General features: G+C 47.2%; 1 protein-coding gene across 2 annotated transcripts in view; it reads left to right on the top strand.

Annotated features, from left to right (window-relative positions):
• The window catches only part of XRN1 (5'-3' exoribonuclease 1), a 278851-nt gene that overhangs the window by 16669 nt on the left and 237189 nt on the right, over window positions 1–24993 (top strand). For both annotated transcript variants that reach the window (XM_075340782.1, XM_075340781.1), the window contains exon 2: window positions 20901–21133. In XM_075340782.1, the coding sequence (XP_075196897.1) occupies window positions 20901–21133 (233 nt within the window). The remainder of the gene's footprint in view (window positions 1–20900; window positions 21134–24993) is intronic.

Here is a 24993-nt window from a genome sequence, read left to right as displayed (position 1 = left end):
TCAATCCGCCAGTATCAGAGGAGCAACCCTCTCTGGCAGAAAAGCACCAGTTTACCTCGCCTAAGAGGGCAAAGAGTGTGTTCTTTAACCACTCCAGTTTTCAGGCCGCTGTGACCAAACCCAGGGCCTGTCCTGACAAACGCTTCCCAAAGCGTGGTTCTGATGACCGTTTTCCCTTTCCACCTGAGGTGGTCAAGGAGTGGGCTCATTCACCAAAGGTAGACCCTCCGGTGTCTAGATTCTTAGCCCGGACCGTTGTCGGTGGCTGATGGCACCTCCCTTAAGGATTCCACTGACCGTCAGATTGACCTTCTGGCCAAATCCGTGTATGAAGCGGCGGGGGCTGCGTTTTCCCCGACTTTTGCAGCAGTGTGGGCTCTCAAAGCCATCTCTGCTTCTCTAGAGGAGATGCATTCCCTCACCAGGGAATTTATGCCCGAAATGGTTGCCTTAACTTCTCAAGCTTCAGCTTTTTCATCCTATGCCATGTCTGCCATGCTGGAGGCTTCTCACCGCACTGCGGTGGCTTCGGATAATTCCCTCGTTATCCGCAGGATCTTGTGGCTTCGAGAGTGGAAGGCAGATGCTTCTTCTAAGAAGTACCTTGCTGGGCTCCCTTTTGCTGGGTCCCGGCTGTTCAGAGAACAGCTGGATTAAATTATTAAAGAAGCTACTGGCGGGAAGAGTACTTCCATGCCACAAACCAAAACCAGGAAACCTGTCCAGGGTAGGATTCAGTCGAGGTTTCGCTCCTTTCGTTCCTCCAACTGGTCGTCCTCTAAGCCCTCCGACTCGTCCGCTAACTCAGCTAAGGACCAGAAATCCAACTGGCGCCCAAAAGCGTGTCCACAGAAGACCGCAGGAGGTGCTGCCACTAAGGCAGCCTCCTCGTGACTCTCTGCCCGCTCCGGCGACGTCCTTAGTCGGTGGCAGGCTCTCCCACTTTGGCGACGCTTGGTTTCAACACGTCTCCGATCAGTGGGTGAGGGATATCATCTCCCACGGCTACAGGATAGAATTCTCTTCGAGCCCGCCAAACAGATTTTTTTTCTCTCAACTCCCCCTTGCTCCAAGGCCGCCGCCTTCTCACAGGCCGTGGCAGCCTTGCAGGCCAACGGAGTAATTGTACCAGTTCCCGCCCGGGAACGGTTCAGAGGTTTCTACTCAAATCTCTTCCTAGTTCCCAAAAAGGACGGTACCTTCCGTCCCATCCTGGATCTCAAGCTTCTTAACAAGCATGTTCAGGTGCGGCACTTTCGCATGGATTCTCTGCGATCAGTCATTGCCTCAATGACCCAAGGGGATTTCCTGGCATCCATCGACATCAGAGATGCCTATCTGCATGTGCCAATTGCAGTTTCACACCAGCGTTGGCTACGTTTTGCAATCGGAGAAGATCATTTCCAATTTGTGGCTCTCCCCTTCGGGTTAGCCACGGCCCCTCGGGTATTCACCAAGGTCATGGCAGCAGTGATTGCGGTTCTGCACCTCCAGGGGTTGGCAGTGATTCCTTACCTGGACGACCTTCTAGTCAAGGCTTCATCCAGCGCAGACTGTCAGCGGAGTGTCTCGCTCACTCTCGCCACTCTAACCCAATTCGGGTGGCTTGTCAATCTTCCCAAATCCACTCTGACTCCGACCCAGAGTCTCACGTACCTAGGGATGCAGTTCAAGACTTTGCCCGGCACTTGTGAAGTTGCCCTTAGTCAAACAGCAGTCACTCCAGCTAGCGGTGCGCTCTCTGCTGAGGCCCCGCCGTTATACCCTCAGGCGTCTGATGCAGGTGCTGGGTCAAATGGTGGCGTTCATGGAGGCGGTTCCCTTTGCCCAGTTCCATCTGCGCCCCCTGCAGCTGGACATTCTCCGCTGTTGGGACAAGCGTCCTTCCTCCTTACACAGGTTAGTGGCTCTGTCGCCACGGACCAGGAGCTCTCTTCAGTGGTGGCTTCGGCCCCTCTCCCTGTCCCAAGGGCGCTCCTTCCTGGCCCCGTCCTGGGTGATTCTCACCACGGATGCCAGTCTATCCGGCTGGGGAGCCGTATGTCTCCACCACAGAGCGCAGGGCACTTGGACTCCGTCCGATTCAGCCCTTTAAATCAATGTGCTGGAAACCAGAGCCGTGCTTCTAGCTCTCCTAGCTTTTCACCACCTGTTGGCGGGCAGGCACATTCGAGTCCAGTCAGACAACGCGACACCGGTTGCCTACATCAATCACCAAGGCGGGACATGCAGCCGCCTGGCAATGATGGAGGTACAACGCATCCTTCAATGGGTGGAGGACTCCAAGTCCACCATATCCGCAGTCCACATCCCAGGCGTGGAAAACTGGGAGGCAGATTATCTCAGCCGTCAAACTGTGGACGGTAGCGAGTGGTCCCTGCACCCGGCAGTGTTTCAGTCAATCTGCCGCAAATGGGGCACTCCGGACGTGGACCTAATGGCATCCCGTCACAACAACAAGGTTCCTGTTTACGTGGCTCGCTCCCACGATCCTCAGGCCTTCGCCGCGGACGCTCTGGTTCAAGACTGGTCCCAGTTTCGTCTGTCCTACGTGTTTCCCCCTCTAGCTCTCTTGCCCAGGGTTCTGCGCAAGATCAGAATGGAGGGCCGTCGAGTCATCCTCATTGCACCGGACTGGCCCAGGCGAGCTTGGTATCCAGACCTGCTCTATCTGTCCGTGGCATCTCCCGGACCATCCAGACCTACTCTCGCAAGGTCCGTTTTTCCGCCCGAATTCTGCGGCTCTCAAATTGACGGCGTGGCTCTTGAGTCCTGGATTTTGACGGCTTCTGGTATTCCTCCTTAAGTCATCTCCACTATGACTCGGGCCCGTAAGTCTTCCTCCGCTAAGATCTATCACAGGACTTGGAAAATTTTCCTGTCCTGGTGTCGCTCTACCGACCATCCTCCTTGGCCATTCTCCTTGCCGACCCTTCTGTCTTTTCTACAGTCCGGTCTGCAGCTAGACAAAAAGATTAGCTCGGGCACACAAAATGAAAGTCTGAGACAAAATGCTGCTGGTGAATCAATCTGCTTATTTTTTATTTTGCTGCAAAGGTCAAAATTATTCAGTTCACTTTTTTCTAACGTTTCGGCCTCTGTCTATAGGCCTTCGTCAGAGAAGTCTATAATGAAAGTATACAAAAAGGAAAAAGAACATGTTTATAAAGACATAATCATGATATCGCACAACCGCAACATATATAAAAATGACGACTCATATACAAGATAGGTACCAAAAACAAAAAAATGAATAAGATATTTGAACAAGACATGAAATAAAGAGTCATATATTCCATATACAGCATATTAATATTTCATGAATTTCATAAACATAGGAGAAAACAACCACACTAAGGTAAATACGCGAACGTACCTATATAGTCAGAGAAGATAAATATGTATGATTCCCACATAAAGGAGATCCTGATATAACTTTATTAATTTGCCTAAAAAGTAGACATAGATTTTTTTTAGAAAAATTGAAACCCAACATGTCTTTCTGAGCAAATTTTCTATAGAGAAAGAGAATATTTCTCTACAGGGAAAAGCGGCAAGGGAAAATCAGAGGTTTGGTAACAGATACAGAAGCGAGGTCATAGAATTGATGATCAAGAGAAAACCAAAAAGATTGGAAAGAGAAGGGGGAGAAGAAAAGTAAAAGAGGTGAACAGAAAGAGAAGAAATAAAAATAGAACACCAACAAAGGAAACCAAAATAGATCTGGATAGAACTACCTTTGCCGTTGATCAATATTAGTATACCAAGAAACTGGGATGAGGGCACCTGTTCCACAGATGACTAAAGGTGTTGTCATATCCACTAAATAGTGCTGTGATAAGAAACATACAAAGTAAGTTATATGGTGACGTACAGCTGCACAGACCATGAATGGTGCTATAAAAGAATATACGTACCAACAGGGTATATACTGAAAAATAGGTAACCTCCTCAGAATACAGAGGTGACGTGATGTCCACGTACTGAGACCTAACATTGTAAATAAATATAAATACAAAGGTGCGTATCCCCAAAAAAAGGACAACCATATGATGATATAAAAAGCTACAAACCGCTCAAGTGTGCATAGAAACAGATCTACATGAGTCTGCTGGTGGTACTGCAATCCTTATAGCTGGTATTATGACTGATGATATCCTATAAATGAACTATAGATAAAAAGATTTATATATCAATGTGTGCACACAATTGTCTCTAGTAGGGTATCTCAGGTATTAAACGGTTATACATACCGCCTAAGTGTAAGCTGAATTCACATGGGCACCACGAACAATAATCACACTGAGGGTTGAAGTGCTACAATGTACCGCAATGTACTGCCTGAAAGACGTACATACAGATCTTAATCACAGATCAACAGCATAAGGGAAAAAGAAGTAAGAAAAAAGAAGTGCACAGACGTTATAACACACCTGGTATGCTGACAAAGAGCAAAGATGAGAGGATTAAGTAGAGCTCGTCACATTCCTAGGAATAAAGGATAAGTGAAAGATAGAAGACAACCAACAGCAAAAGAAAGGCAGTGAGAACCATGGACGTAACTATACCTGGGGAAAGAGAAAATCTCAGAGGCATAGGTGGTGACAGCAATCTCCATGTGAATCTACGTGGTGCACAGGGTAAGAGGAAACCCGCCTTTTTATACAAGCCGGATCAGCTGTGAGCCAAGATATGTGACGTCAGGGCTTGCCGTGGCGCGTGTTGCCCATGCGCGGAGAAACCAGTGAGGTTCATCGGCGCATGCGCCTGCCGCGTCCACAGACAGCCCATAAGTATAACGAGCAGCGTCAGGTAATAATGGGGCGGGACATCCGGTCTGCAGCTAGGACTGTCCCTCAACTCTCTCAAGGGACAAGTCTCAGCTCTGTCAGTCCTGTTCCAGCGGCGTCTCGCTCGGCTGGCTCAGGTCCGCACCTTCATGCAAGGCGCGTCTCACATCATTCCGCCTTATCGGCGGCCCTTGGATCCCTGGGACCTTAACTTGGTCCTCATGGTATTGCAGAAACCCCCTTTTGAGCCTCTTAGGGAGGTTTCTTTGTATAGTCTTTCTCAGAAGGTGGCCTTTCTGGTGGCCATAACTTCCCTCAGGAGAGTCTCTGATTTGGCTGCGCTCTTCGGAGTCACCTTTTTTAGTTTTTCATCAAGACAAGGTGGTTCTCCGTCCGACTCCGGACTTTCTTCCGAAGGTGGTCTCTCCTTTCCACCTTAACCAGGACATTACCCTACCTTCCTTCTGTCTGGCTCCTGTTCATCGCTTTGAAAAAGCGCTGCATACTCTAGATCTGGTGCGTCCTCTCCGGATCTATGTGTCTCGCACCGCTGCGCTTAGGCGGTGCACCTCTCTTTTTGTGCTAACCACAGGTCGGCGCAAGGGCCTCCCTGCTTCTAAGCCGACCTTAGCCCGTTGGATTAGATCGACCATTTCGGACGCCTACCAGAGTACTCAGGTGCCTCCCTCGCCGGGGATCAAGGCACATTCGACCAGAGCTGTCGGTGCCTCTTGGGCTTTCAGGCACCAGGCTACGGTTCAACAAGTCTGTCAGGCTGCCACTTGGACTAGCCTGCATACCTTCTCGAAGCACTACCAAGTGCATGCTCATGCTTCGGCAGATGCGAGCTTGGGCAGACGCATCCTTCAGGCGACTGTCGCCCATTTGTGAAGTTAGGTTCTGCCTACTTCTTAGTTTTTCTGTTTATTCCCACCCAGGGACAGCTTTGGGACGTCCCATGGTATGGGTCTCCCAAAGGAACGATAAAGAAAAAGCGAATTTTGTTACTTACCGTAAATTCTTTTTCTTATAGTTCCGTATTGGGAGACCCAGCACCCTGCCTGTTGGCAATTTCTTGTTCCGCGTGTTCTCACCGGCTGTTGTCGTGGACAGAGTCTCCGGTTGTTCCGGCTCTTGCTCTGTTCTACTTGTGGGTGGCTATTCTCCTTCAGCTTTTGCACTAAACTGGCTGGGTCTGGCTCACCAGGGGGTGTATAAGCTCAGAGGGAGGAGCTACACGTTTTAGTGTAGTACTTTGTGTGTCCTCCGGAGGCAGAAGCTAAACACCCAAGGTCTGGGTCTCCCAATACGGAACTATAAGAAAAAGAATTTACGGTAAGTAACAAAATTCTTTTTTTTTGTTCTATCCATCTGATGTTATAGTACTTTAGCCAAGTGTAGGATGGTAGTTAGGGGGGCTATTGTTTACATTGTTAGCTAAGGCTAGTGCTAGGGTACGGGAATTAGTGTTAGGTACAAGTTTAGGGACTTTGTTGGTTGTTGTTTTTTTTTTTTTTTTTTTTGGGTTAACAAAAATAATTTTCAAACACACACGACATGCCCGTATGTGTATGTGTGTGTGTATGTGTATATATATGTGTGTGTGTGTGTGTGTATATATATATATATATAATATATATATATATATATATATATATGTATGTGTGTATATATTTAAAAAAATCATTGCAATTACACATTCTATACAGGCGTTTATTTCCTTTGTGCATATTGGAATAACACACAAAAAAATCAGAGGGGAAAAAAGGTAAATTGGACATGGTCATACTAACATGCTAATGAATGTGCAGCCTCGCCGTACATGCCTCACTCTTAATGGCGGTCGGTGGAGGATGGATGCGCAGTGGGCATGGTCCGGAGTCCCCGGGACTTCCGGTCATGTGCATCATACCTCACTGAAGTCAAGAAGTGTACACCTGGCATCAATTTAGTGCGCATGATTGGAAGTCCAGGGGACTCTGGATCGTGCGCAGTGTACATCCATCCTCCTCCATCCGCCATGAACAGTGAGGTATGTGTGGCGAAGCTGCGCTTTCATTAGCATGTTATCACGCCCATAGGGGCATGCTAACATTCTATTTGGGCCGACCAGTAAAAGGAACAAACGCCCTTGCAATTTGTCGTGGGCCTCATTAGCATATAACATACGATCTTTAGAAATACTTTTTCTTAGAGTTGAGAGAGTACCTAGCTATTTGTACTCGCTATAGTCATAACAAGTACTGTCTAATACTCGCGTATTTATTCTGAATAGTATGTGCAATGCAAGTCAATGGGGAAAAACTCTCAAAGTAACGACTAACCCAAATTCAGCACTATTCGCTACTCACATGAATAGTACAACATTCGGGTTACTTTGTGAGTTTTTCCCCATTGACTTCCTTTGCACATTGTATTTGGAATTAATGCTCAAGTATTAAGGTACCGTGACACTAAGCAACATCGCTAGCAACATCGCTGCTGAGGCACGACTTCTGTGACGCAACAGCGATGTTGCTGTGTGTGACATCCGGCAACAACCTGGCCCCTGCTGTGAGGTCGCTGGTTGTTGCTGAATGTCCTGGGCCATTTTTTAGTTGTTGCTGTCCTGCTGTGAAGCACAGATCGCTGTGTGTGACAGCGAGACAGCAACAACTAAATGTGCAGGCAGCAGGAGGCGGCTTCTGCGGACTCTGGTTACCAATATAAAGATCGGGTAACCAAGGAGCCCTTTCCTCGGTTACCTGATATTTACCTTCGTTACCAGCGTCCACCGCTCTCACGCTGCCAGTGCCGGCTGCCGGCTCCCTGCACACATAGCCAGACTACACATTAGATAATTAACCCGATGTGTACTCTGGCTAGGAGTGCAGGGAGCCAGCACTAAGCGGTGTGCGCTGGTAACCAAGGTAAATATCGAGTTGGTTACCCAATATTTTCCTTAGTTACCAAGCGCAGCATCGCTTCCACACGTCGCTGGGGGCTGGTCACTGGTTGCTGGTGAGATCTGCCTGTGTGACAGCTCACCAGCAACCTGTGTAGCGACGCTCCAGCGATCCCTGCCAGGTCAGGTTGCTGGTGGGATCGCTGGAGCGTCGCTTAGTGTGGCGGTACCTTTTTAGACAGTACTCGTTATGCGTATAGCGAGTATGAATAGTTACTCACTCAACTCTACTTTTTCTAAAGATCCCTTTATCTATGCTAGTGTATTGTATACAGGGACAGTTGGGCAGTGACTAGCAATATACATCCAGAACTGCCTGTGGTTCTGGGTGCATATTGCACCTGACAGGTTTCCCTTCAGGAGCTTGGCAAAGAGGACATATTTCGTGACAAGAAGGATGTCCTCATGTTAATATCAATTCATGCTGACAGAAATGGGTACATTTCTGTACGCGGGCGGGGCTGCTTCTAGTATCCGGAAGCCTGTCTGTCGAGGATCACAATACATTTATGGCTGGCGTGGACCTTGCAGACGAGACGCTGCAGCCCTACAGAGTTGTTCGCAAGTCTCGCATACGGTACAGAAAACTTGCAGTACACCTAATTCAAGTGGCCCTATATAACGCTATTGTGTTGAACAAAAAAAAAACAAGGATTTTACGTTGAATTTCAAGAAAAAAAAATAATAAAACCTTTCATGTTTTGAAACCAGGGAAGGCTGAGGGAGCATTATCTAGTGAGGAAGCAGAATTGTCCCCGGTCAGCATTTTTCCTCACAAGTTCCACCCACAGCCAAAAAGGGCGACCCCCAAAACAGATACAGGGTATGATACAAAGATGGAGTTAAGGCCAGTTTCACACATCCTTCTTTTTGCCGGTTTCGCGGATCCGGCACACTCCCGTACAGTGAATACAGTACAATGACAGCGCAACAAGCGCTGGTCACGTGCTGTCATGTGACCCGGAAGTTACAGCGCTGTCATTGTACTGTATTCACTGTACGGGAGCGTGCCGGATCCGCGAAACCGGCAAAAAGGATGTGTGAAACTGGCCTAAGGCTGCTTTCACACATCAGGTTTTCTTCGGCGCTCTATTGGGAGACCCAGACGATTGGGTGTATAGCACTGCCTCCGGAGGCCACACAAAGTAATTACAGTAAAAAGTGTAAGGCCCCTCCCCTTCTGGCTATACACCCCCAGTGGGATCACTGGCTCACCAGTTTTCTGCTTTGTGCGAAGGAGGTCAGACATCCACGCATAGCTCCACTGTTTAGTCAGCAGTAGCTGCTGACTATATCGGATGGAAGAAAAGAGGGCCCATACTAGGGCCCCCAGCATGCTCCCTTCTTACCCCACTTGTGGTTTGTAAGGTTGAGGTACCCATTGCGGGTACGGAGGCTGGAGCCCACATGCTGTTTTCCTTCCCCATCCCCCTGAGGGGCTCTGAGGAAGTGGGATCTTACCGGCCACCAAGCCCTGAGGCCGGGCTCCATCCACAGACCCATAGAACCTGCTGGATGTGGAGCGGGAGTGCCGTTCAGGGACAAGGCCCTATAACTTTCAGGTACTCTGTGTCCCCGTATGGCAGGCCACGCGCACCCCAGGCTTGCTGGGTGTGCTAGTGCGCCGGGGACTGTAGCGCTGTGCGCTGGGCTTATAGTCCCCGCAGATTACTGGGGGACTTTATGTGTGTGGATCGCCGCGACGGCGCAGCTGCGACTTGTAGTGCGCCGGGGTCGCGCCGACCGCGCTTTTACGGCGGCGGCGCTTCTAACTTTAGTCCCCGGCTTTCTGCGGCCTAGCTCCGCTTCGTTAACGCCCCCCACCCTGTCAATCAGGGTAGGGGAGAGACGTTATTCAATCGGCAGCGCCGAGGGCTGGGGCACGATTTACATGCTCCAGCCCTCTCACTGAGCACAGTAGGACACAGGCTTCGCGCTTTTTCTCTGTGCACGCCCTAGGCCCGCCCCCAGGCTTGCAGCTCCCCAGGACGCCGGCAGCCATTATACACATGCAGTCTGGCTGGAGAACGCACGCAGGCTCTGGGGGACCCAGGCGAGGGGTTTCTGGCGACCACACACCCGCGCTAAGCGGGCGGTAAGCAGCACATACGTGCAGCCCCACTAGTGCCACAGTGTTATATTTGTCGCTGTACATAGACACTGCTGTGTCTAGATATATTTAATACTGCACTGTAAGGTCGCTTCTTTGCTGTACACCCTATATTGCTTGAGGAGACAACAGCATGTCATCCGCAAAACGCAAGGGTGCCAAGGCACGGGCTGTATACACTACTTGTACAGCATGTGGGGCTAATCTACCAGCAGGCTCCAACGACTCTCATTGTGTGCAATGTTCAGTCCCAGTGGCACTTCGTCAGCCAGAGCCTACTGTGGTGGTAGCCCAGGCAGAGACGCCTGTGAACCCTGCCCCGGTGACGGGGACAGAATTTGCAGTCTTTGCTGATAAAATGTCTGTGACTATGACAAAAATCCTGGAAACCTTGCAGTCCAGGCCAGTTGCTCAGACCATAGACACTGCTGTGTCTATGTTCCCCGGTCCCCCTCAGTTGGAACTAATCCGTACTTCAAGAGGGTCCCAGGCATCACAGGCTGAGGGCTATGACTCCGATGACAGTCCCAGTCCGCCTAAGCGAGCTCGCTGGGAGAGACCCTCCACGTCATCACGTGGATCAGGGTCTCAGCGAGAAGAGTCCCTATATGAGGGTTCAGAGGTGGGTGATCAGGAGTCTTGTCCTGACGCCGCACTCAATTTGGATACGCCAGATGGTGACGCCATGGTAAATGACCTTATAGCGGCCATCAATAGGCTGTTGGATATTTCTCCCCCAGCCCCTTCTGCAGAGGAGGCAGCTGCACAGCAGGAGAAATTCCATTTCCTGTATCCCAAGCGTAAATTGAGTACTTTTCTGGACCACTCTGACTTCAGAGAATCCATCCAGAAACATAATACTTATCCGGACAAGCGTTTTTCTAAACGCCTTAAGGATACACGGTATCCTTTTCCCCCTGACGTGGTCAAACGCTGGACCCAGTGTCCAAAAGTGGACCCTCCAATATCCAGGCTTGCAGCTAGATCCATAGTTGCAGTGGAGGATGGGGCTTCACTTAAAGATCCCAATGACAGACAGATGGACCTTTGGTTGAAATCTGTCTATGAAGCTATTGGCGCGTCGTTTGCTCCAGCATTCGCGGCCGTGTGGGCGCTCCAAGCTATTTCAGCTGGTCTGGCACAGGTGGACTCTCTCATACGTCCAGCAGTGCCGCAAGTGGCGTCCCTAACTACGCAAATGTCTGCGTTTGCGACCTACGCTATCAATGCGGTACTGGACTCTACGAGCCGTACCTCAATGGCATCTGCCAACTCTGTAGTTTTGCGCAGAGCCTTGTGGTTAAAGGAATGGAAAGCAGATTCTGCTTCTAAAAAATGTTTAACCAGCTTGCCATTATCTGGAGACAGACTGTTTGGTGAGCAATTGGCGGAAATCATCAAACAGTCCAAAGGTAAGGACTCCTCCTTACCCCAGCCCAGATCAAGCAAACCTCCACAGAGGAAGTGGCAGTCAAGGTTTCGGTCCTTTCGAGGCTCGGGCAAGCCCCAATTCTCCTCGTCCAAAGGGACTCAGAAAGAGCAAAGGAGCTCTGATTCCTGGCGGGCTAACTCACGCCCCAAGAAAGCAACCGGAGGTACCGCTTCCAAGGCGGCTGCCTCATGACTTTCGGCCGCCTCCCTCCGCATCCTCGGTCGGTGGCAGGCTCTCCCGCTTTTGCGACATTTGGCTGCCACAGGTCAAAGACCGGTGGGTAACAGACATTTTGTCTCACGGGTACAGGATAGAGTTCAGTTCTCGTCCTCCGCCTCGGTTCTTCAGAACTTCCCCACATCCCGACCGAGCAGATGCCCTTCTGCAGGCGGTGAATTCTCTAAGAGCAGAAGGAGTGGTGGTCCCTGTTCCTCTTCAGGAACGAGGTCAAGGTTTTTACTCCAATCTCTTTGTGGTGCCAAAAAAGGACGGCTCATTCCGTCCTGTTCTGGACCTAAAACTGCTCAACAAGCATGTGAACGCCAGGCGGTTCCGGATGGAATCCCTACGCTCAGTCATTGCCTCAATGTCTCAAGGAGATTTCCTAGCATCAATAGACATCAAGGATGCTTATCTCCACGTGCCGATTGCTACAGAGCACCAACGCTTTCTACGCTTCGTGATAGGAGACGACCATCTTCAGTTCGTAGCTCTGCCATTTGGTCTAGCGACAGCCCCACGGGTGTTCACCAAGATCATGGCGGCAGTGGTAGCAGTCTTGCACTCTCAGGGACACTCTGTGATCCCTTACTTGGACGATCTACTGGTCAAGGCACCCTCTCAAGAGGCATGCCAACTCAGCTTGACTGTTGCACTGGAGACTCTCCAGACGTTCGGGTGGATCATCAACTTCTCAAAGTCAAATCTGTCACCGACCCAATCACTAACGTATCTTGGCATGGAGTTTCATACTCTCTCAGCGATAGTGAAGCTTCCGCTGGACAAGCAGAGGTCACTACAGACTGGGGTGCAGGCTCTCCTTCAAAGTCAGTCGCACTCCTTAAGACGCCTCATGCACTTCCTCGGGAAGATGGTGGCGGCAATGGAAGCGGTTCCGTTTGCGCAGTTTCATCTGCGCCCACTTCAATGGGACGGGAAGTCAACATCCCTGGACAGGAAAGTCTCCCTTTCCCAGACGGCCAAGGACTCTCTGCAGTGGTGGCTTCTTCCCACCTCATTATCACAGGGAAAATCCTTCCTACCCCCATCCTGGGCGGTGGTCACGACAGACGCGAGTCTGTCAGGGTGGGGAGCAGTTTTTCTCCACCACAGGGCTCAGGGTACGTGGACCCAGCAGGAGTCCACCCTTCAGATCAATGTTCTGGAAATCAGAGCAGTGTATCTTGCCCTACTAGCCTTCCAGCAGTGGCTGGAAGGAAGGCAGATCCGAATTCAGTCGGACAACTCCACAGCGGTGGCATACATCAACCACCAAGGGGGGACACGCAGTCGGCAAGCCTTCCAGGAAGTCCGGCGGATTCTGATGTGGGTGGAAGCCACAGCCTCCACCATATCCGCAGTTCACATCCCTGGCGTAGAAAACTGGGAAGCAGACTTCCTCAGTCGCCAGGGCATGGACGCAGGGGAATGGTCCCTTCACCCAGACGTGTTTCAGGAAATCTGTCACCGCTGGGGGGTGCCGGACGTCGACCTAATGGCGTCACGGCACAACAACAAGGTCCCAACCTTCATGGCACGGTCTCGCGATCAAAGAGCGCTGGCGGCAGACGCCCTAGTACAAGATTGGTCGCAGTTCCGGCTCCCTTATGTGTTTCCACCTCTGGCACTCTTGCCCAGAGTGCTACGCAAGATCAGATCCGATTGCAGCCGCGTCATACTTGTCGCCCCAGACTGGCCGAGGAGGGCGTGGTACCCGGATCTGTGGCAGCTCACGGTCGGCCAACCGTGGGCACTACCAGACCGACCAGACTTACTGTCCCAAGGGCCGTTTTTCCATCGGAATTCTGCGGCCCTGAACCTGACTGTGTGGCCATTGAGTCCTGGATTCTAGCGTCTTCAGGATTGTCCCAAGGGGTCGTTGCCACCATGAGACAGGCTAGGAAGCCCACGTCCGCTAAGATCTACCACAGAACGTGGAGGATATTCTTATCCTGGTGCTCGGCTCAGGGAGTGTCTCCCTGGCCATTTGCATTGCCTACCTTTCTTTCTTTCCTGCAATCTGGGTTAGAAAAAGGTTTGTCGCTCGGCTCCCTTAAAGGTCAGGTCTCGGCGCTATCCGTCTTTTTTCAGAGGCGTTTGGCACGCCTTCCTAAGGTGCGCACGTTCCTACAGGGGGTTTGCCATATCGTACCCCCGTACAAGCGGCCGTTAGATCCATGGGATCTGAACAGGGTACTAGTTGCCCTCCAGAAGCCGCCCTTCGAGCCTCTGAGGGAGGTTTCACTTTCTAGACTATCACAGAAAGTGGCTTTTCTGGTAGCGATCACGTCTCTTCGGAGAGTGTCTGAGCTGGCAGCACTATCATCCAAGGCTCCCTTCCTGGTCTTCCACCAGGACAAGGTAGTGCTGCGCCCCATTCAGGAGTTTCTCCCGAAGGTGGTATCCTCTTTTCATCTTAATCAGGATATCTCTTTGCCTTCGTTTTGTCCTCATGCAGTTCATCGGTATGAGAAGGATTTACATTTGTTAGATCTGGTGAGAGCACTCAGAATCTACATTTCCCGCACGGCGCCCTTGCGCCGTTCGGATGCACTCTTTGTCCTTGTCGCTGGTAAGCGCAAAGGGTCGCAGGCTTCTAAGGCCACCCTGGCTCGATGGATCAAAGAACCGATTCTTGAAGCCTACCGTTCTGCTGGGCTTCCGGTTCCATCAGGGCTGAAGGCCCATTCTACCAGAGCCGTGGGTGCATCCTGGGCATTACGACACCAGGCTACGGCTCAACAGGTGTGCCAGGCAGCTACCTGGTCGAGTCTGCACACTTTCACCAAACATTATCAGGTGCATACCTATGCTTCGGCGGACGCCAGCCTAGGTAGAAGAGTCCTGCAGGCGGCAGTTGCCTCCCCGTAGGGGAGGGCTGTCTTGCAGCTCTAACATGAGGTATTTCTTTACCCACCCAGGGACAGCTTTTGGACGTCCCAATCGTCTGGGTCTCCCAATAGAGCGCCGAAGAAGGGAATTTTGTTACTTACCGTAAATTCCTTTTCTTCTAGCTCTTATTGGGAGACCCAGCACCCGCCCTGTTGTCCTTCGGGATTTTTGGTTTGTTTGCGGGTACACATGTTGTTCATGTTGAACGGTTTTCAGTTCTCCGATGTTACTCGGAGTGAATTTGTTTAAACCAGTTATTGGCTTTCCTCCTTCTTGCTTTTGCACTAAAACTGGTGAGCCAGTGATCCCACTGGGGGTGTATAGCCAGAAGGGGAGGGGCCTTACACTTTTTAGTGTAATTAGGGTATGTGCGCACGTTGCTTTTTACCTGCTTTTTACCTGCTTTTTTGCTGCTTTTTCTTCTGCGCTGTTTAATGCCAAAATGGATGTGTTCTTCTATTCAAGCAAAGTCTATGGGAATTTGGGTTTCTTGTTCACACTATGTTGTTCAAAATGCTGCCTTTTTGTGGCAGAACTTTGGTCAAAAACTCAGCTTTGCAGTGCAAAACCAAAATGGCAAAAACAATTGACATGTTGCTTCTTTGAAAAGCTGAGTTTTTGACCAAAGTTCTGCCACAAAAAGGCAGCATTTTGAACAACATAGTGTGAACAAGAAACCCAAATTCCCATAGACTTTGCTTGAATAGAAGAACACATCCATTTTGGCATTAAACAGCGCAGAAGAAAAAGCAGCAAAAAAGCAGGTAAAAAGCAGGTAAAAAGCAACGTGCGCACATACCCTTACTTTGTGTGGCCTCCGGAGGCAGTGCTATACACCCAATCGTCTGGGTCTCCCAATAAGAGCTAGAAGAAAAGGAATTTACGGTAAGTAACAAAATTCCCTTCTTTGCAGTGCGGCACAATCAGGCTCAAAAACCTATGCAACGGATGCGGCGAAAAAAACTGATCCGTTGCATAAGTTTTTTTTTTTGTTTTTTTTCCGCAGACAAAAACGTTCACTTGAACGTTTCATCTGGCCGCCGCATCTGCTAAATATGCCACATCCGTCAAAAACCGGACGCAACGCAAGTCCATGCGGCACAATCCGGCGCTAATAAGTCTATGTGGGAAAAACCGCACCCGGCAGCAAAAAAAAAAACGGATGCGGTTTTCCCGCATTGCGCCGTATTGTGCCGCACAGTAAAAAACTGATGTGTGAAAGCAGCCTCCGGAAGGAAACCTTACTAATGTAACCCGTCCTGGGAAACCCGGCCCCAGCCATGGGGTGTACTAACATGGTAAGGGGGCAAACTAGTCAGGGGAAGTAACCCCCTTGCAACTCATTAGTATAGTAAGGATTTTAGAAATACTTTTTCTAAAGATCTCTTTATGCTAGTGTACGAAGGGCTGCTGATAAATCTTTAGCTTTACCCAAAAAGAAACGAGAGAGGATGATGAAACTTTATATTTATTCCACATACTCTCCACTGATGTCAACACACTTCTTATTTCAGTATTCCAAGTTCTGTAAGCCTAGTAAATAGATGGATTTCAGTTGTGCCTCAAACCAGGCCATCCGTAGCAGCCATGGCATCAGAAATGGTGTGAAATTTGGTACTGTTGAGGTGTTTCTTCAGGGTTGGAAACAGATGATAGTCTGAAGGCCACTTTACACGCAGAGATAAATCTTTGGCAGATCTGTGGTTGCAGTGAAATCATGACATATTGTTTCATTTGTACACAGCCACAAACCTGGCACTGATTGTCCACAATTTCACTGCAACCATAGATCTGCTGCAGATTTATCCCTGTGTGAAAAGTGGCCTTAAGGCAGCTAGATCTGGTGAATAAGGTGGGTGATCAACCAGCTCTGCCAGTTTTGCCGTGGTCGCTTGTGCAGTGTGAGCGGAGGCATTGTCTTTCAGGAACAAGATTCCTTTGGACAGCTTGCCATACAGCTTGCCTTTAATTGGTCCAAAAGTTCAATGTAATACCTTTGCTTTGATGGTGGAACCCTTTTGAAGGTAGTCCACTAGCAGCACACCCTCCTTATCCCATCACCTTAGTGACTGATTTTTTCACACTGAATGTCTTTGGGCGAGAAGAACCACTGTGCCTCCACTCTTGACTGCTTCTTGTTTTCAGGGTCATACAAATAAATCCAGGTCTCATCCATAGTGACCACAAGATGCATACAGCTGCACACTAAAGACAACAATGTATAAGAGAACTCTGGTATTGCATTACTGCTATAGGAATATATGAAAAAGGAGATATTTGGTTTATGAATTGGCCAATGCATGTAAGCCCAGTCACCACAGCTAGGTATAGCTCTGTAAACCAGCAGCCTAACTTGAAATGCCACTATCTTGGTTAAAAACATCCATGTCTGGACAGTTAAACTAAAAATCTAACTTGAAATGCCTCTATCTGGGTTACAAACCTCCATGTATGAGCAGCTAGACTCCTGCTATAAAGGATATGAGCACAGCCTTGCCGTGGTGACCGGGCTTACATGCATTGGCCAATTCGTAAACCAAATATCTCCTTTTTCATATTCCTATAGCAGTAATGCAATACCAGAGTTCCCTTATACATTGTTGGCTTTTTAGTGTGCAGCTGTATGCATCTTGTAGTTACTATGTTTCACATTTGTTGGATGTGCCGATCAGTTTTTTTTTTTTTTTTTTTTTTTTTTTATAGTATCATCCATAGTGACCTGTCGATCCAGGAAGTTCTTATCAGTCCGGAAACGCTGACAAATTGACCGGGAAGTTTTCCCTCGCATGCTTCTCTGATCTGTTAGCAAACATTTGGGGTCCCACTTTGCAGATCGCTTCCTCATGCCCAAATGTTCATGGATAATGACACAAAACCCGTTCACGGGAAATTCTCATGTCTGCTATTGCTTTAGCTGAAATACGTTGATTCTTAAGTATGAGAGAGTGCACAGCATCGACTATAGCGGGCTTTACACGCTACGAGATCGCTAGCAATTGCTAGCGATATTGAGCTTGTAAGCACCCGCCCCCGTCGTGTGTGCGGTTTAGTTTGTTCGCTGCAGTAGCGGACATTATCGCTTCGGCAGCGTCACGCGCACTTACCTCGTCGTCGTCGCTGTGACTGCCGAACAATCCCTCCCTCAAGGGGGCGGTGCGTTCGACGTCACTGAGCGGCTGGCCAATCAAAGCGGAGGGGTGGAGATGAGTAACATCCCGCCCACCTCCTTCCTTCCGCATTGCGGCAGGTAAGGAGACGTTCCTCGCTCCTGCGGTGTCACACACAGTGATGTGTGCTGCCGCAGGAGCGATGAACAACATCGATATAATCAATTAAATTTGGAAACCCAGTTCTTAGCTATGGAATATAAAGGGCATTGATCCCCCAATGTCTGCGACATATCACCATGAATATCCTTCGCAGACTTTTCTTGCCGACACAAGAATTTTATCACTCCTCTGCTCTCAGTTGCTGTGAAGAGTGCATTAGACTCTAGCGTTTTGTTTTCCCGCGTGCATAGAACACTGTTGCTATAAGCAACAAACACAAAATTTTGACCACATATATTAGACACATACGGCTTTCATGTGATTTAACATTCGTTACCATAGTAACAAAAAAAATCACAAAGCCAAATACTAACCCCTTGTATACAGGGATCGTTAGGCAGCGATTAGCAATATGCACCCAGAACCGCTTGTGGTTCTGTGTGCATATTGCACCTGACAGGGTCCCTTTAATAAAATGTGAGCTCAAAAGACTCATTGCACCCATAAATGAATTCTTTAGGGGGTGCAGTTAAAAGAAATAAAAATTGGAGTCAGTTGTCAGGTTTCTGCTGTTTTTGAAATGTTAAGAACTGTCAGCTAAATTTGTGATCTACTGTAAAATTCAAATATTGCTCCTTCTGTTCCGAGCTCGACCATTTGTCCAAGCAGAACTTCTTGACTACATGTGTGGTAGCTGTGCACTCAAAAGAAAGTGGGTATCAAACTAAGTGGGGTCCATTTTTTTCATGTCACGTGTTGCAAAAGTAAAAAATTGGGGCTAAAACATTTTTGTGAAAAATGTAAAAAATTCTATGACTACCTAATGTTATCAAATTGTGTATAGTACCTGTGGGTTAAAAATGCTCACTATACTCTTTGATAAAATCTTTGCTTGTTCTAGTTACCAAAATGTGGTAAGTTGTGGGGGTTTCTGCTTTTTGGGTACCTTTTTAGGGGCCGTGCGAATGTGACATGGTGCCCGCAATCTATTACAGCCAAATTTGTGTTCCAAAATTCAAACCCTGCTCCTTCCCTTCTGAGCCCGGCCGTGTGTGGGCTCAGAAGAAACTGGGTAACAAATTGAGCTGCCCATTTTCTCATACTATCCCTTTATAAAAGTAAGTACCGTAAATTGGGGCAAAAGCAACATTTTAGAGGAAACATTGCATTTTTTTTTTCCATTCCACTTTGTATCAATTTCTATGTAGTACCTGAAGGGTTAAACACATTTCCTGACAGCAGATTTGGAGTATGAGGGGTGCAGTCTTGGTGCCACTTTTTGGGAGTTTCCAATATATAGAGCCCTCAAATTCCATGTAAATCTGAATAGGTCCCTAAACAAACAGATTTTGTAAATTTCTTGAAAAAAGTAGAAATTACTGCTAAAGTTTTAACCCTTCAAAGATCCTAACAAAAAAATATCAAAATTGGTGTTGCTGTAAGGTAGACTTATGGGAAATGTTATTAACTATTTTGTATGCTATAACTATCTAGTTTAAAGAGAACTGGCAATATTTTCCAAAGTACAGTACAGACCGGGCCACACTGCTGCCATACTGATTACAATGATACCTGAGCTGAAGAAATCCAGTTTGTACATTGTCTTTTAATTCGTGTGTGAAGTTATTTTTTCTTCTACTCATCTTTGTGTGGACTGTGGGGAAGGGTCTTCAGCTATTTTTCAAGATCCTCCGCTGCCTCTGGGTGTCCTTCTTCTTTTTTTTTTTTTTTTTTTTTTTTTTTTTTTTCTTTATCCTTATTTAAATTTTGCACTGGCGCTGTCCAACCCCCACAGTCTCTCCCGACTGCAAAATATCATTTTATTTTTGTTAAATTTCAATGTTTTCATAAATCAACACATCGTATCGACCTAAATTTACCAGTAATGTGAAGTACTACATGTAATGAGAATACAATCTCAGAATCACTGGGATCCGTGTAAGGCTATGTGCCCACGCTGCGGATTTTGCACGGATTTTGCCGCGGATTTACCGAAAATCTGCAGCAGCGGCACTTCCAAGCCATTTCAATGCAATTTTGGAAATGCTGTGTCCATGCTGCGGATTTTTCCGCGGCGGATTTGCCGCGGATTTTGATCCGGAAAAATCTGCAGCATGTCAATTATTGTTGCGGATTTTGGGTATAGAATGGGGGGGAAAAAAAAAATCCGCATCAAAATTCGCGGTAAATCCGCTGCAAAAATAAGGTGCTGATTTGCCGCGAAAGTCGCGGATTTTCATGCAGAAAAATCCGCAGGTACATTCTACCGTGGACACATAGCCTAATTCAGGAACGCTTATCACCATATAAAGTGACGCTGGTCAGAATTGTACAGTATGGCTCGGTCCGTAAGGGGTTAAAGGGAACCTGTCCGGTGCAATATACTCCTAGAACCACAAGCAGTTCTGGGTGTATATTGCTAATCCCTGACTAACAGTCTCTGCATACACTAGCCTAAAGAGATCTTTAGAAAAAGTATTTCTAAAGATCTTTTATCATATGCTAATGAGTGCAGGGACTAGTTCCCCTGGCTAGTTGGCTCCATTAGCATGTTAGTACTCCCCTGTGGACGTGTTGTCATGCTAATCAATGTGCAGCGCCAGAGAATGATCTCACTCACCTCTCTGCTGCCCAACACTGGATTTCGGCTCTGCGCATGACCCTGGACTTCTGGTCATGCGCACTACTTTAAGTTTGAAGCCAGCATGCGTACAAACTGCTTCATAGGGTTGCATGATCAAACGTCTGGGGTCATTCCCACTGAGCCGAAATCCAGTGTCAGGCAGCGGAGAGGTGAGTGAGATCATCCTCTTACACTGCACGTTCATTAGCATGTTACTACTCCCTTGTGGGTGTACTAACATGCTAATGGAGCCGACTAGCCAGGGGAACTAATGCCCTTGGGACTAGTCCCCTCGCTCATTACCATACGGTAAAAGATCTTTAGAAATAATTTTTCTAAAGATCTTTTTATCTATGCTACTAGATACAGGGACGGTTAGGCAGGGATTAGCAATATGCACCCAGAACTACTCTTGGCTCTTGGTGCATATTGCACCTGACAGGTTCCCTTTAAAGCAACAGCGTGCCATTACAGTTAACCAATACATAATGTAAACAAAATTGATTAACCACACTACTTCTGTGATGTTTCTGTTATATCTTGATGTGACTGAAAATTGCTGAGTATCATAAAACCCTTTTTTTTTTTTTTTTTTTTTTTTTTTTTCCCTTCCTCCCGTAGATTCCAGAGTTTGACAATCTTTACTTGGACATGAATGGGATCATCCACCAGTGCTCGCACCCAAACGATGATGATGTGCACTTCCGAATCACAGACGATAAGATTTTTGCTGATATATTTCATTATTTAGAGGTGCTCTTCCGTATCATCAAACCAAAAAAAGTATTTTTTATGGCTGTTGACGGTGTTGCTCCCAGGGCAAAAATGAACCAGCAGCGAGGGAGACGTTTTAGGTAATTATTGCTTAATTTTCGTTTTTGTCCACAGAATTATTCTAATAAAAACCACTGGATTCCTGACATTAAGTATTTAGTAATAAATATATAAATGCTGGTGGGTGGGAGGACATCGGGGACCTGTCAGGTTCCTTTTAAGAATAGTTGTATTAATTTTAATGGCATGGGTCATATTTTGTACAATACTTTGTGACTTCTTCCTTTTCTGTTTTTCTCTTTTACTGTTAGGTGTAAATGTCTACAATAGCCCAATTAAATTACTATAATTTTATTTCAGAAATTTGTGTAAATTTAATGCACAAATCTGACCTCACAGCTGCCATAGATCTGACTTTCTGCTGCACGGTTAGCCAGAGATGCACTTTATTAAAGTGTTTTACCTCGAGTACGTTTTTTTCAGTCTGACTGTGCTGTGTTAAAATAATAAAAAGGGCTGCCACTCTCCCTGTCCTGCTCGTTCACTCCGCTGATGCCACAGTGTTTTGATCACTAGCTGGAGTGACAACTATGCCTACAGTGCACATCATTGCTGCAGCCAATCGCTAAGCTCGGGGGCGTTTATGATGTAGATGACTCATTGATTGGCTGCAGCGGTGATGTGTGCTGTAGACAAGATGTCACCTCTGCAGTCAGTAGACAACCCAGAACAGAGGTATAGATAGAGCATTAGTGATGGCTCCTCTTATTTTAATTCAGTGCACACCGATGGAGTATGTAATTTATTCCAGGAAAAGCCATTTAGCCAAATTTACTAGTTAGGCACATCTTAAGGTGGTGTCACACACAGCGACGGCGACAACGACGTTGCTGCTACGTCACCATTTTCTGTGACGTGGCAGCGACGTCCTGTCGCTGTGTGTGACCTCCAGCAACGAGCTGGCCCCTGCTGTGAGGTCGCCGCTCGTTGCTGAATGTCCTGCTTCATTTTTTTGCTCGTCTCTCTCCCGCTGTGATGCACACATCGCTGTGTGTGACAGCGAGAGAGTGACGAACTGAAGCGAGCAGGAGCCTGCGTCTGGCAGCCTGCAGTAAGCTGTAACCAAGGTAAACATCGGGTAACCAAGAGGCCCTTTCCTTGGTTACCCGATATTTACATTAGTTACTAGTGTTAATGTTGGCCATAAATTTACTTTGATGCAATCTAGTCATGGATCCCTCTTAAACTGTCTGCAGTCCAAATTATGAGTCACTCGTGGTAGCATGCATACCACTCTTTCACTCACACTAGAGATGTACTCAGATATGAATAGAAAGTAAGACTGCTTTATTCCGGAAGTTGTACAAATATTTAAACGGACTTATTGGCTAGGTGCCAAGAATACGTAACACGTCTCCTATTGGATAAAGTAGAACAGCTTGTTCTGTGATATACAATTTATTGTAATGTGCTTGGTTCCTCATTTATATTAAGCAATGTCAGCATGATTTACTTGTCACAAGACTCTGTCTGAGTCTTATACAAAGAGATATATGTGTGGTACAGTTCAAACACCATCTTAAATCCTGTTCTTTATGGATATCTCCATATAACTCTCATATACTCATAATAGTTCATAATCTTGTCCATAACACTAGCACCGCCACTCTCATGCTGCCAGTGCCGGCTCCCTGTTCCATACACTCCTAGCCAGGGTTCACGTCAGGTTAATTACCCGATGTGTACTCCAGCTATGTGAGCAGGGAGCCGGCACTGGCAGCGTGAGAGCACACCGCTTATAGCTGGCTCCCTGCTCTCCTAGCCAGGGTACACATTGGGTTAACTACCCGATGTGTGCTCCGGCTACGTGTGCAGGGAGCCAGCGCTAAGCGGTGTGCTCTCATGTTGCCAGTGCCGGCTCCCTGCTCACGTAGTTGGAGTACACATCGGGTAATTAGCCCGATGTGTACCCTGGCTAGGAGAGCAGGGAGCCAGCTATAAGCGTGTGCGCTGGTAACCAAGGTAAATATCGGGTAATGGTTGCCCGATATTTACCTTAGTTACCAAGTGCAGGATGGTTTCCACAGCGAGGCGTGTCATGATCGCTGCTGCATCTGCTGTGTTTGACAGCTAAGCAGCGATCATAACAGCAACTTACTAGGTTGCTTTTGCGGCACAGAAAATGGTGACGTAACAGCGACGTCGTTGTCGCTATGTGTGAACCCAGCTTTACTCCAGATAATCTCATTAAAAATCCAGGATTATCCTGTATAATAATTATACTGTATTGATTAAAAAAAAAATCATGGTTTTATTAGTACAAAATAGAAGCTAAAATCAACATAACACGAAGACTTGATTAAAAATGTATGATTGGCAAAAGCAAGCGAGAAGTCGCAAAGGAATCCGATCTATGTCTAAGTATTTTAATATTTTCCTATATCAGTCTATGAAGCCCCCAGTCCAGGCCCTTGTCTTACTGAATTGTAACACTTTCCTTCTATCACATTACACATCATTCATATTCTCTCCTATTGTCCAGCAGCGTTTTAGCTTCTGAACTTCCATGCTCTGTTTCTTTAAAGCTGCGGCTACAAATCCCATACATAATGCATGTCCTGGCCCCAATGCGAGAATTACCAGAATGTGAAATCTCTTCATGCCCACTGACTGATCTGCCTTAATCACAAAGCAGCTGGAATTTTGTCAGTACGTGGCATCACTTTTAGGCCGGGGTCAGAGGAGCCCATGGCATCTGATGTAAGAGAATCGAATGCTATAAAATGACACTCTGCACAGACCGCTGAGAGCGTGAGCCGAGCCATTCACTGTGACCCGGTTATCTCGCATGTTAGAAACATGCATAGGTGAGGAGGTGGAGAGATTAATTTCTCCATCTTCTCCATTGCTTGTTTCTACATATCCGATGACATCTGAGTGCAGTTCGAGGGTTCACACTCCTATAGACTTGTATGGCTCCATGTGATCCGATCTGCCAATCAAAGAATGCTGCAATTTCTTTCCTCAACAAAGGGGTACCCTTTCATTACAATATAGTGGGCCATGACATTGGGTTATTACAAACAGAAAAGAAAAGTTTACAGCCTAAAATATCAGTTTTATTAATACAATATGCAACAATAAAAGGAAGTGATAATACAGGTATATGGACCAGACAGAACAATAATGATAAAATATATGTTGTACTAAAAATTATTTTAGAAATATCTCCTATGTAAAAAGTTCCAAGTGCTTCTAGTACATAACAAAATTAACATGTCATATGTAAGAAAATGGATAACATTATATTTGTCATTGCCATGTAACTACAGCCTGATATATGCAAACAATAATTTCAACTCGTATACTGAGAGGAGAATGTGCATATACTAAAGTTGGGAGCTAAATCATAAAGGTGGTATCATTCTATCCTAATGCACAATTTCCTTCCAGTACTAACATGTACAAAATTATTAACAATTATTGCACCAGCCCTGGAATAAAGAATAAAATAGTTAAATACAACTGGCTGAAATAGGTAAATAGTTACCTTATGACTAGGGCAAAAAAGGCCCCAATTCAGCATATACTTAAATGGTTAAATGTAACTATTGCACCTAGCCCAGAAAAAAGTGCAAAGGTAAGTGTGAGGAAATGGGGATATATTCTGAGCTATTAAGCCATATTCCTATAGCCGCCATCATGTCAGGGTACCACCATATCTCCTTGTGTGTGACTGGGCCTTAAGGCCTAAGGAGGCTTCAATCCGTATGCTAATTAACTTGAGGAAATCGTCTGTTAGCCCGTGGTGTGACAAAAGACAAACTCCTATGAAATGGAAATTAGGTGAGCTGTTTAGGCCTAGGAACAATAAGAGAAGGAAGACCCCCAACCCCCCCCCCCCTTCTGTGACGCTGCAGAAGAGGTGACAGCTAATTAG

This window comes from Anomaloglossus baeobatrachus, chromosome 3 (assembly GCF_048569485.1).
Source record: "Anomaloglossus baeobatrachus isolate aAnoBae1 chromosome 3, aAnoBae1.hap1, whole genome shotgun sequence".
In the NCBI taxonomy this organism is placed as follows: domain Eukaryota; kingdom Metazoa; phylum Chordata; class Amphibia; order Anura; family Aromobatidae; genus Anomaloglossus; species Anomaloglossus baeobatrachus.
The sequence above is the reverse complement of the archived record's forward strand: the minus strand, read 5'-3'. Positions and strand labels throughout refer to the sequence as shown.